Raw genomic sequence first — 12,363 nt, 5'->3', positions numbered from 1 at the left:
GGAATTTTAAATTACTTTGTCAGGATCGCAGACTTTATAGAGTTCATCAAAATCACTTTACTTGCCCGTTTGGTTGACATTTTACGGTAAAGCATGGCGGCCTCCATGCCACTCGTGAGATGAGCTAGCTAGAATGTTCTAGCGCATTCATGTGTCTGTGTTTATAAGGAGAGAAAACTTGCTGCATAGTTAGAGATTAACACTTTGTCGTTGAATTACTCAGAAGGGTTCAGAAGGAGTTTGTCAAAGGTAAGTTGTGGTATTATTCTGCTGCTATTTTTGTAAGTGTGTTGTTTTAACAATTAATTAAACTGCACTCACTACAGTCTTTAAGGTAGTGCTATCAGTAAGTTTGAAATGAACTCCTGAGTTTGTTCCTTGTTAATATATCATTCAGTGGCATTTCAGAAATCTGCTTGTTCGTGACTTTTTCTTGTTTCCTTGTACAGTTGTGAAGATCATGTCAGAAAACAGGCGGGGCAGGAGATATCCCCAGAATCTCCAGGGGGTCCTGCAGCTGGCAGTGGACACTGGATCAGCCGCAGAGGGTCCAGCTCCTGTTGAGCCCATGTCAGAGGAGGTAAGTGCGTCTCTTCTCAGTGTACCCTCCCACCCGAGACGTTTGATGATCTTTTATAAGGGATTTCTGTTACTCCATCTCACTAACTTCCACCAACAAACAACCCACAACACATCAGGCTGCAATTCCACTTCCATAGAATGCCAGACTCAAACAAGCTGAATATCACGTTGCCCATTTCTTCTTTTATTTCAGCTTGTGTAAATCTTTTTTTGTTTGTTTTTAAGCTTTACTTTCACCTTCCTCAGTTGACCAGATGGAAATATTACACTGTCATACTGTTTACGTTACATTGGTTTTAGAATTCCTTAGGGGAAACCCCCCCAAAAAAACGTATGATGCAAATTCATGCACCCAACGAAGTGAGGCCATGTCTGTATTGGTAGTTTTTGAATGGTGGCTCAATTTTGGGCAAGACACTGATATTCCCATCCTTGTTCAAGTTTATTGGGACACTTAAAAGAAATACTTCCACCAGAGGGTTTTAATTCTGCCTGACAAACAGCCTCACACTCTTTGTTCCAGAGGCAAATTTGGCTGAGAGAAGCTCTTTCAGAAATCTGCAAAGGCCAGATGGATGAAGTGGAGCAGATGAAGCGCTGCCTGGCTGTCCTACGCAGAGAGGAAATGGGTGAAAAAGAGGGAGATGGAGAGGAGGAGAGGGAAGAGGATGATGACGATGAGCGGGAAACAGCCTTTGAGATATTGTCTGAGTTGTGTGAGAACCTTGACAATGCCAGAGGTTTGTGGTGAATGATATTAGAGGTGGCATTCATAAAAAGAGCTCAGATGTTAGCATTGACCCAACAGTATGAGCTAGACAGAGGTGATGGGTGAAAATAAAATGTGCTGACTCCTTCCTGACTGCATCCTGTCTACACAGATCTGATGACTCTTGGTGGACTGGAGTTGAGCGTCTCCAAGTATCTGTGTCATGTCCAAAGTGGGCTGAGGTGGCGTGCTGCCCATCTTATCGCCTCCTGTGCTCAGAACATGCCACAGGTGCAGGACCACTTGCTTAGCATTGGGGTGCTGCCAAAGCTGCTGCAGCTAACAGATTCAGACCCCCACCCTGCCGTCAGAGTTAAAGCTCTTTATGCTTGCTCATGTGAGTAGAGACAATTTACAAAAATTTACGATGCCCAAACTGCTTAATAATGCTCCATATATTTATATTGCTATCATGGATGAGCCAAAGCATTACGACCACACACAGATGCGTCAACTGCTCAAACTCTCAACTCGCAGGGCCTAAAGTATCTGCTGCTCAAACTCTGGAGCCAAATCGATGCTAAATAATTCAGATATCTCAAAGTATTGGGGCTTTTACAGCAGCATGTGAAGCTGACAGTTTCAGAATGTTTTGGCTCATCTGTGTGTACTGTAGCGGACGGAACTAAAACGTCTGGTGTTTAACGGTAGGTCTGGTCAGAGAGCAGGAGGCCGGGTTCCAGGCCTTCCTGGCCCATGATGGGTTTTCGGTGCTGATGAGAGGCATGCAGTCGGAAAGCGATAAGCTGGGGACCAAGTCTGCTTTCCTACTGCTCAATCTGCTGACCACACACCCTGAACAGAAAGGTAAGAATGAAAAGCCAGCGAGGCAGGACAGTGCTGTTTAAGCATTAAAAGTGATGGAGAATTTTTGTAAATGTACAAAAGTCTTAAGTGAGTTTGTTTTCATTTGGTTGTGCACAACAATTGACTGTGGAAATTGCAGTCTTGAATCAGTAGTTTTAGTCAGGAAAAGACTTAATTTAGTTGGGCACACACACACACACACACACACACACACACACACACACACCATCTTCAATGTTTAATTATAGAAATGATCAGCTTGTTAAGCTGCAAACTTCTTGCATTGACTGATCTTGGGCTACAACCACCAGCGGCGTCGAACAGGGGGGAAAAGTCAGACTGATTCACAGGGTCCAGCCTACAGGGGGGGCCCTAAGGGAAATTTTCTTCTTCTTTCGTTTTTTAAAAATCATTTTTTAAATAATATCAATATATGTTGGTAATTTATAAAAATCCAATGTTCTCTGGAAATACATCTGTTGAAATGTATATCCCAGCCTGCCAATAGGCTATAATCTATATCAGACACCCCCATTATTAGTGCGCATTGGTTTAGTCCGCCCTCTGGCGGACTTTTGATTGTACATGCGCCATAAATTTCACTCATTTCATTATTAGGCATTAAACGCAGCAGCCGGCACATGAGAGATGTCATCCAAAAAAAAAAAAAAAAAAAAAAAAAATCAGGCTTTCAGAAAAGAGAAGAAAGGCAAGAGAGACAAAATGAAGGAAATCAACTGCTTACTGATTTCTTTCCCAAGAAAGGTGAGCCCAAATGTCAAAATTACAGCCTACAGTAACTGATTATCCCATTCACATTCCGTTGCATACCACTGTGATACCAGCCATGGCCGTAGCCAGCTATGAGGAAAGCGAGGTCTGGACCTCGGTAATTTTCAGGGATTTTTTATTTTTTTATTTTTTTAATCTCGGTTTTCGCATACACGTTTCAATTGACGTTTGTGTTGACATCACTTTCGTGAATGTGTGAGTGCGTGGTACCATTTGAAAGGTCTGTTTCTGCCCTTTCCAACGGTGTGTATAACACGTGTGTGCGCTCCGTAGTCGGTGAGAAAAGTACCGTCAACATAGTAGCTGCATACCAGTAATCAGTAATAGAAAAATTAGACGAATTTGACGAACGATTTCCTCGGCCACTCTGCAGTGCAGCGGCGATTGCTATATACTGACGGAAAGCTCAGCTCGAGCTCTTTAGAATGATATGATTGTTATATCGATGTCATGTATGGTTCGTGAATAAAGAAGACAGCACCTTGTTATAGCAATGCACATTTATGTAGGCTGGAGACAATTTTTCACATCTAATTTAGTAATGAATTCAATATAGCCCATAAATCTTTATAGGTTGTTTAGCAACAGCTATAGCCTACAATATGCATCTATCCATCTATATTTAACTCTATTTTTTTTATATTGGTTAGTTAGCCTTACTCTATGCCTGGCCAAATGGCCTTTGCTTGTACCAAACATGTGTATGCTTGCAGTGGGAAATAATCAGGTTCTTTTTAGCTATGGGTTCTTGTTACATTATAATGGTTTATTTTGCTACTAGCCTCAATGTGCAACACTGCTATATATTAAAAACTATATAATTTAAAAAAAATATATATATATATATATATATATATATATTGTAAAAATTTCGGCGCGTGCTGTGCGCGCGCATCATGGACCTCGCCTATTCCTAAATCCTGGCTACGGCCCTGATAGCAGCTGAAGTCAAATAATTAAAAAATAATCTCTCATTTTGTTGGCTACCACATAATTGTGAAATAGAAGCCATATTTGTCTTAAATGTATTTATTTTCATAATAACTATTAGCCTATACAAGTGTCCCAAAAGCCTAACATAGGGTCGATGTTGGTTCAAATATGCATGGTAGTGGTTGTTCCTGGGGCCCCAAATTTGGTGCTACGCCCCTGACAACCACTATTTCTATTTAAAACCAATAATTGCGTTCATGTTTGAACAGCTTTTGGCTTCATTCCCATGACCCATAATTTCTAAATTCAGTGGCCAAAATCTGCATTGAACTGAACCGTGGCTTTTTAAATCACTGTTTCTATTATTTTAATGTTTTTTTTTGTAAGCTCTTGGGTTGTTTAAATTTCATGATGGAGACGCTTTTTGAGGAAAATCGCGTAACTTCTAACACAGCATTTTTGGTTGAATAAAGGCAAAAATGTAATGAATTTGACCATGATGAATGAAGCCACAACAGATCTGTTACTTTGGGTGTTAAATTTGAGTGTCCTGGATGTACTCTTCTCTGTGCCCTTTTTCTCATGTTTTTTTTTTTTTTAAGCATATTTGTCCTCCAACAGAAACAGTTGTGTCTATGGGGATGGTGCAGCAGCTGGTATCAGTTCTCCGCACACCGCATTCAGCTTTCCATGAACATGTGCTCGGTGCTCTTTGCTGGTAAGAAATGTTTTCTGCTAATGGCTAAATGTGCCAGACATTATCACAGAAAAGCAGATTAAGACTACTTGTCAACATGTTGTTGCTGTATTCATGTTATTTTATTTGGTATTTCTTGAGGCTGTCAGTTCGCTCTACTACACCACCAGGCAAAATATATAGACTCATCGCACTTTGACGATGTTCTTGCAGTTTTTTTTTTGTTTGTTTGTTTTTTTTAAATTTTGTGAAAAACTTGTGAAAATAAATTAATCAACAAAACGCAGATGGTACACAACACCATTTTATTCAATAGCTGAGTATTCTGCCCCAGTACACGCACCTTAAAACATTTTATAAAACTGCAATTTGTTTCCTTTTTGTTTTGCAGATGAACTAAAGGATTAAAAAATATGCAATCACCTTTTAGTTTGCATTTATTAAAACAAAGTATAAATATGCATACGAGTCCCCAGTTAAAAGGGGTTGCTTGTTGAACTTAACAGGTCAGGCTGTAACCAGAGTCTGAGTTAACTGTGCGTGTAAACACACTGAGTGACCCTGAAGTTACTCCCAGTGATGGGAGCGCTTTTACAGCTGCTCAGCCCTCATTGATTTATTTTTATTTTTTATTTTTTGTGTGAATAAAAAAAAACATTGTGAAAAGCTTTGAGTATGTCTAAGTCCAAAAAGCACTAAAGAAGTGTAGATTCAGTACATTTACTCTAAAACTGGTATTGATTTATGATTTTCATTATTATTTCCAACCTTGTTTGTTTTTGTCTGTCTAGTTTGGTAGAGGACTTTCCACAAGGGCTCAAAGACTGCAGGAGTCCCACTCTTGGTCTGGGGGATTTACTCAAACAGCGAGCCAAAGATCTCCAAGGAAAAGATGAATGTCAGGTAACTAAAGTCTTTTTGCCTGACAGTCAAAGATGGAACAAAGTCTTTTATGTGCTGTGATCATTCACACTTAAATTTCAGTACTCTTGCAGTTTAGTTATACGGGAAATATGCCTTTTGTTCTGCATTAAACTACAACTGCATTACTGACAATCTATAATGATTGCATTGTTTGAAATTGCTATACATCCAATTGGAAATAAAATCCCAATATTATGCCCTCTGAAGTCCTGTTTGTTGTCCACAGGAAGAACTTGACTTCTGCGAGCGTTTGCGAGTTATGTGTTTCCATGGGCAGCAGTCAGAGGACATTGGGATGGATCGCTGAAGCCATTTGTTATTTTCTAACCTTACTTGTTTTTGGATTAGTACAGAAAATGCTACAGAACATTCATGACATGGATCATGGATGCTAAGCAACATTTTGTCTGTTAGGACAGTTGCTGTCCATATTTTGCATGTAATCCAGGGGCTGGATTTTACTGTGTAAATAACTGTACTGTATAAAGTTCTTTTCCAAGTCAGCTGTTCTTTTAGTTCAGTGTGGGCTCTACTTAAATCCTAAATGTAATATCCCTACTATAGGTGACATGTATAGTGTTTTCTTTTGCTATTTATGTTACAATACATCCAAGTGTTGGTTTAGGTACATGTTCATCTTTTTTCATTATTTGATGCAAGGTTAGGAAAAAGAGTAAAGTATTTTAGCACAGGATATTGACTTATCAAACAAGACTCACAATTTTGGACATCAGATTTATTTACTCTGAACAAAGCAAAGAACTATTCATATACATTAAATGGCCAGCTCAAATAATGTCATTGTGTGCAGTTTACACATAATCTTTGAGGTCTCCCAAAATGTTTTAACATTAAATCACAGTATATAAATATTCAAAAATGATATCCACTGAGTGTTTTTTGTCTTGTGTGTGTATATGTATATATCTTAGGCATTTTATATATGTGGACCTATCACTGAAATATACAAACTTAAAACTTCTAAGGTGTCTTGTTCAAGATGTTTCTGTGAAGCATTGATTGAATTCATTCCAGTGCTGACCAATACGACTGTCCACGTGTGTATCTCCTTCTTGTCCTTCCCCAGGAAACAAGGGCAGGGAGGATACTCCAGATGTTGGGAATATCTCATGGACGCTGTTTAGGTCCTCTTCCATTTAGAAAAGTCATCGTGGTTGTCCACTGCCTTTATATCACCCACTGCAATCAGTGCCTGTGCTAAATAATATGTCACCATAACAAGAATTTGGCCGTGCTGCATTGGTGGCACCACCTTGAAAACTTGCAGAGCCAGTGAAGCGTCAGACACCATGAAGGACAAACTTCCCAAAAGTGTTGCTGCATGGCGGGTTCTAATGGCTAATGCGCCCATTAGAGTGATTAAGGTTAAGTAGACCCCCACACCTGGAGTTAATAGATCTGAGTGTGGTGCCTTCCTCAGGAATGGGTAAAGATAAATGTAGAAACCTCCTCCCACTATTAACAGGACCAGATACAGAAAACGTGCCCAGGAGGAGGAGGAGGAGGAGTATGTTGTATAACGTCCGGATAAGAAGGTGAGTGAGTATAGTAGATGAGCCACAGCGAATGCACCCATTCCTGAAACAAATGTGAGATTTTGAGCACATGATTTCATTTGAAATTAACTGTAAATATGTGTCTTGCAGGTTAAAAATCTTGATTTGTTGAATTTAACATTTTAAGACAGTGTTTGATGAGCTTGTTATAACAGGGGTATACTGCTAGTATTTGTCCTGAATTCTAGATATTATCAGTGAGTGTGACAGTTTAATTTGTGTGCAGAAAATGGTCCACTTTGAGTTAAGTCAATGTACAAACAGAGCTCTTACCATGCAGAAAAAGCTCCGGCCATACCAAGCAGCAGTCACCAACAGCGGAAAAGAGCAGTCCCCCTGCCACACCCAGGACACTCTGACCTCCATTCCAGCTCAGCACTGCTGCAGCCAAAAGGAGAATTGGTGCTGACTTGACACCTGCAGACATGACTGATGCAGGGGCATCAGGAGTCCACAAGTAAAAGTACAGGGCTGAAGACAAAAAGAAAGGCAAGAGAGAGAGAAGAAGAGCGCAAGACTGATAGAAAGAAAATAACACAAAAAAATGGAAACTTGTTAAAAATTTTGACATGGTAATAAGGGGCTGAAATTATGATATTAGACACTTTTATGTTTTATGTATGCATAAAGCAGTAATAAGTAACAGAGAAATATTGAACAATTGTACCATATTCCTCCTCTGCCGCCGGTCATAGTCATGTGTCTCAAGGATGTCCATCTTCTCCCAGTCAGCTTTGTTCTGAAATCCAGCAGGTGTCTCAAGTTTATTGCAGTCGTCTTGTTTGCTATTTTTCTTTGTTGTTGTATTTCCACCTTTGCAGCCTTGATAAAATGCTCATACGATTCTCAGATGTTTCCCTGTACTCCTTGTCCTGAATCTCTGCTGACACTTTTAGCCTTCTGGTGTTCCACCGCAATGAACTTTAGACCGATCCGTGCTGTCAGATTGCACTCTGATAATCAATGTTCTCCCTGTTTTGAGTTCTCATGAGCAAATGGCTGATCTTTGCTCTTTATGTGCTGGTGTCATCAGTGTATTAGAGCTGGAGAGGTCAAAGTTGAACTATGTGTAATAACTGTGAACTTTAAATATACAATATTAAAAGGATTGTTTCACTTCTGAGAATTACTGCTTTTAGACTTGCATGCTTCGATTTTTGATTAGACACGTGGAAATGTCCATATTCTGAGCGGAAAAGGATCTGATTCTTTTAATCATTTAAAAACTTTGTTGTTGATGGGAAATTACATCTTACGGACAATTGTTAACTTTCCAAAACTTAAGCTTGAAAATGTTCAGTTTAAAAGTTGAAACTTTTGAAAGGGGGTTCATTTCAAATAATAATGCATTGCTAAAGGTCAGTAAATGGCAGGATTGTTTCAAATTTCTCCAACAAGGCAAAATCCTGTTTTGTTTGTTTTAATCTACACTGTTCCATTGTTCAGATTGGGAAAATTTAGAAAAGGTTGATTACTTGTAATTCATAGTTCTTTATGGATCTGAAAGTGAAATTTAAGTGCAAGGAGGGGCCCTGTGTTAATACTATCACAGACTGGCAATGATTAACCTGGGCCTCTCTGAGTCAAACTTTGTACTCTGCTTTCCCATAATTCCTTTTAAGTTTTGTCTGGCTGTTCCTGCTCATGGTGGGACACATAACTCTGCAGGTTTGTAGGACCATCAGGTGAGGAGAGCAATAAAGGCAGTAATTATTATACAGATCAAGAAGCAACTGAAAGATATCAGGTAGGCCTTAAGGTCAAAAGCTAACATTTATGAATGTGTTTGTGAGTTGGTTTGTCTTAAATGGGATTTTTCTGTGCTTTGATCTGGTTGTTTGCTTCCTCTGCACAGAACATGGCAACCAGCTCTGCCACGCTGAGGATTGGAGTTGTAGGATATGGACATCTAGGTCTGAACTCCCTTTCTAAACCCCAAAATACACATTTTTAAGGGTTATATAGTATTTACTGACAGTGTGTGTGTGTGTGTGTGTGTGTGTGTGTGCGTGCGTGCGTGTGATTTAGGACAGTACCTGGTGGGGAAGATTCTTAAAGATGGACCTGCTCAAGGTTTGATTCTGGCTTTTGTCTGGAACAGGAATTCTGACAAGCTTAAGGGTTTAGTTCCTGCTGAGCTCATACTTGAAGATCTGTCATCCTTTGCAGACAGGTTCAAACACACACAGAAATTCACACAAGACTGTGAGCATTTTGTATAATATGAAGGGTCCCTTAGACATACAATAGTCCAAAATATCCCTATTAACCTAAAATCAGTAATCGCTTTTTGTTTTCCAGGCGATGTGATGTGATCGTAGAGGTTTGCCATCCACAGATAGTGAAAAAATTTGGGCACCTTTTTTTGTCTCAGTCTCACTTCATGGTAAGATCTTCTTCTGTTCATTTAGAGTTTTGGTGGCTGAGTAAAATTACAATTACATTACACTGATTGAATGAGTTTTCATAGATTTATCTTCATTTGGATAGAGGTATCTCGTTGAGTCTAAAATCAAGATTACCAGTACATTTGGACAGAGAAACGCTGTTTGATCTGCATCTATATAGAGAACAATACAGGGTATAATGTAAATAGTTTGATTCATGAAATTCATCTTGCTACAGGAACATCAGTATTTTATGCTTTTATGCATAAACAGTATTGTGAAACACGACAGTAAATATGGAGAATTGTTTTTATGAAGGAAAATCATTCAGTATCCTATGTCTGTAAGTGTATGTGAGTCAGGTTAGTAATTAATTTGCAGGTAAAATCAGAATCCCGTGTTTTCAGGCAATGGGGTGAGAGTCTGGTCCGAGTGGATGACTTTTTTATTCTCTTATTTTATTCAAGTTGGATCTTGAAGGCATGTTTGTGGAAGTGTATTGTGTCATGAGCAAAGGAGATCCGTGAACCTCAGAGAAAGAGTTTTTGATAGTAGTCAGACTGGGAAATTAAACCATCTCAAGAGATTTTACTCTGGATATTCAATTGGACAGATTGTGATCAATGTGAGGAAATTCAAGGCCATTTTTAAACTTTCCAAAACCATTTGACCCACAAAACTCACTGCAGAACTAGTTGTGCAATAGTTTGTAAAGGCCTCTGTCTCACTGGCAAATATTAAGGTTTATGAGTCCACCAGCAGGAGGGGGGTTGTGTAGATAAAGTCGTTGCTCTCCAAAAAAACAAACAAAAAAAACATTGCTGCTCATGTGTTGGAGAGATGCTTGAAGATAGGAAAATGCTCCAATCCAGCACAATAACCTTATCCCGTATGGGAAACATGGTGGTGGTAGTATCATCATTTGAAGCCAAGATGGCTTGCCATCATGGATGTAACAATAATAAAATTCAAATGTATCTTTTTGGATACCAATTTTTAAAGTAAAACTGTCCCATGATGACTGAGTAAAACTCAACAGAAAGTGGCTAATGCAGCAGATGGCATAGTCAAAGACCTGAGCTTTATTCAAGGACAATGTTGGGGAAGGACCTGAAGCGAGCAGCAGTCAATATGAGGAAACACACCAACTTCCCAGGATTTAAGCTATTCAGAATGAAGGAATGGACTTTTTAAACTGTTTAAATGCTATTATTGCTGTGCAAAAGGAGTCACAGCAGATACTGCGAGGAAAGGTTCAGATACTTTTGCCACTATGGGTTCTCTGTACCTATTTTTAAAGCTTGTGTGGAAGTCATGACTTGCAGTTCTGCTTAAAAATAGAAAATTCTACATACCAATCTATGTCTGATCAGTGGCTTGAAATTTCTGTGAAATGTGTGACCATATGTATGTATTTCATGTTCATTTCGAGATATGCTGGCAGGGGTTTTCAGGTATTTTAGGATTTAAATAGCATTTAAACAAGTAGAAAATAAAACACTTCACAATAACCTGCTTTAACCTTTTTCTCCCCTCTTAGGTGGGCTCCCCCTCTGCCCTCTCTGACCCTGATCTGAACCAAAAGCTGCGGCAGGCATCTCTACAATATAGGAGGACCCTATACGTCCCCAGTGGTGCATTATGGGGAGGCCAGGACATTCAGAGAATGAATGATAGTGGAACAATAAAGGTAACAGTATGTCGCAGAAGATGTCAGACTATAATAAAAGGTACAAATAAAGGAGCACATGCAATGGCCACGCTTTACACCATGTTTACTGCGAGAATAAAGATATCAAAGCTCTGAATTTTGTTTGGTTTTAAAACATATATGGTGAAGCTAATTATGCTTTGCCAGACTAATATGAGGATATCAGCCACTCAATGAGATTCAGTGAGTAATTCTAAAACTGGCCATGAATGTGAAAATATCAATTTCCTTCAGGCTTTGTTCATAAGAATGTCCAAGCATCCATCCTGCTTCCGACTGACAGGAGACGTCCTTACTGACTGGACAGAAGGAGAGGGCAGGCGTGTTTTATTCGGAGGCTCAGTGGCAGAGTTGTGTCCACTCGCTCCTAACAATGTCAACACCATGGCAGCCGCAGCAGTAGCTGCAGGATCACTCGGCTTTAAAGGTGTTCAGGGAGAGATTGTATCCGACACGGCGTAAGTCTCTCTACAAATTTGAAATCAATCAACCATTTGTATCTGGTTGAATTATAAGGTTTCATATTCTTCCATTGCACAGGTTAAAAGACTACCATGTGGTGGAGGTGGAGGTGACAGGGCCTGATGGTTTCTCAGTACACACAGTGAGGAGGAATCCAGCCAAACTCGGGGCCGTAACTGGCAGCGCCACATACAACTCGTTCTGGAATAGTTTACTCGGTGAGTAATGTGGAGTTTCTGAATGCTTTCTGAAGACATTCTGTGGCTGACATATCACTATATAGTATAGTTTTGGACATAAAAGTATAAGCAGTAGCATCTAACTGGTGGAGTGTCCAGTGTTAACCACTTTAGTGTATGTTTGACAGTAAAAACCTAGCAGCTTTGGTTTAAATGCCCTGGAGCAGAAGATACACAGAAATGCACATACCTAAAAAAAGGTTATTACTTTCCATCACCATATTGCAAAATATATTGGAAATTGTTAGGCATTACTTAAATCAACAAGTTAAAAATGATGTGTTTTGATAAGCAAAATCTAAATGAGAATCTAACTCTCTCTTTTTCTCTCAGTTTGCAAAGGTCATGGGGGCAGAGTTTATCTGTGCTAAAGTGGATGAGAACTGTAGTGGATTACCTGCAATGACGGAGGTGGATCCCCGGCCAAATTCCAGATAAATTAAATGACTTGGAGGATATGCTTTATGGATGTTGGATTCCTGC

At 39.5% G+C, this 12,363-nt stretch overlaps 3 protein-coding genes across 3 annotated transcripts; 2 read left to right on the top strand and 1 right to left on the bottom strand.

Annotated features, from left to right (window-relative positions):
• Window positions 1–85: 85 nt before the first annotated feature.
• hspbp1 (HSPA (heat shock 70kDa) binding protein, cytoplasmic cochaperone 1) lies at window positions 86–6,489 on the top strand. Its single transcript, XM_075454480.1, has 8 exons — window positions 86–249; window positions 450–580; window positions 1,106–1,322; window positions 1,464–1,688; window positions 2,003–2,158; window positions 4,505–4,601; window positions 5,372–5,483; window positions 5,731–6,489. The coding sequence occupies exons 2-8, from the start codon at window positions 461–463 to the stop codon at window positions 5,809–5,811; spliced, it is 1,008 nt and encodes a 335-aa protein (XP_075310595.1). The 5' UTR covers window positions 86–249; window positions 450–460; the 3' UTR covers window positions 5,812–6,489.
• A 156-nt stretch (window positions 6,490–6,645) lies between these two features.
• Window positions 6,646–7,848, bottom strand: tmem86b (transmembrane protein 86B). The gene is made up of 3 exons (XM_075454476.1): window positions 7,749–7,848; window positions 7,355–7,598; window positions 6,646–7,103 (listed from the first exon to the last, which is right to left on the bottom strand). Exons 1-3 carry the CDS (start codon window positions 7,797–7,799, stop codon window positions 6,646–6,648), a joined length of 753 nt encoding a protein of 250 aa, XP_075310591.1. The 5' UTR covers window positions 7,800–7,848.
• A 1,091-nt stretch (window positions 7,849–8,939) lies between these two features.
• aspdh (aspartate dehydrogenase domain containing) lies at window positions 8,940–12,251 on the top strand. Its single transcript, XM_075454760.1, has 7 exons — window positions 8,940–8,994; window positions 9,110–9,254; window positions 9,383–9,467; window positions 11,009–11,158; window positions 11,414–11,637; window positions 11,720–11,859; window positions 12,214–12,251. The coding sequence occupies exons 1-7, from the start codon at window positions 8,940–8,942 to the stop codon at window positions 12,249–12,251; spliced, it is 837 nt and encodes a 278-aa protein (XP_075310875.1).
• The last annotated feature ends 112 nt before the right edge of the window (window positions 12,252–12,363 follow it).

This window comes from Odontesthes bonariensis, chromosome 21, assembly GCF_027942865.1.
Source record: "Odontesthes bonariensis isolate fOdoBon6 chromosome 21, fOdoBon6.hap1, whole genome shotgun sequence".
Classification (NCBI taxonomy): domain Eukaryota; kingdom Metazoa; phylum Chordata; class Actinopteri; order Atheriniformes; family Atherinopsidae; genus Odontesthes; species Odontesthes bonariensis.
Note: the sequence above shows the minus strand (reverse complement) of the source record. Positions and strands in the feature narration are given on the sequence as shown.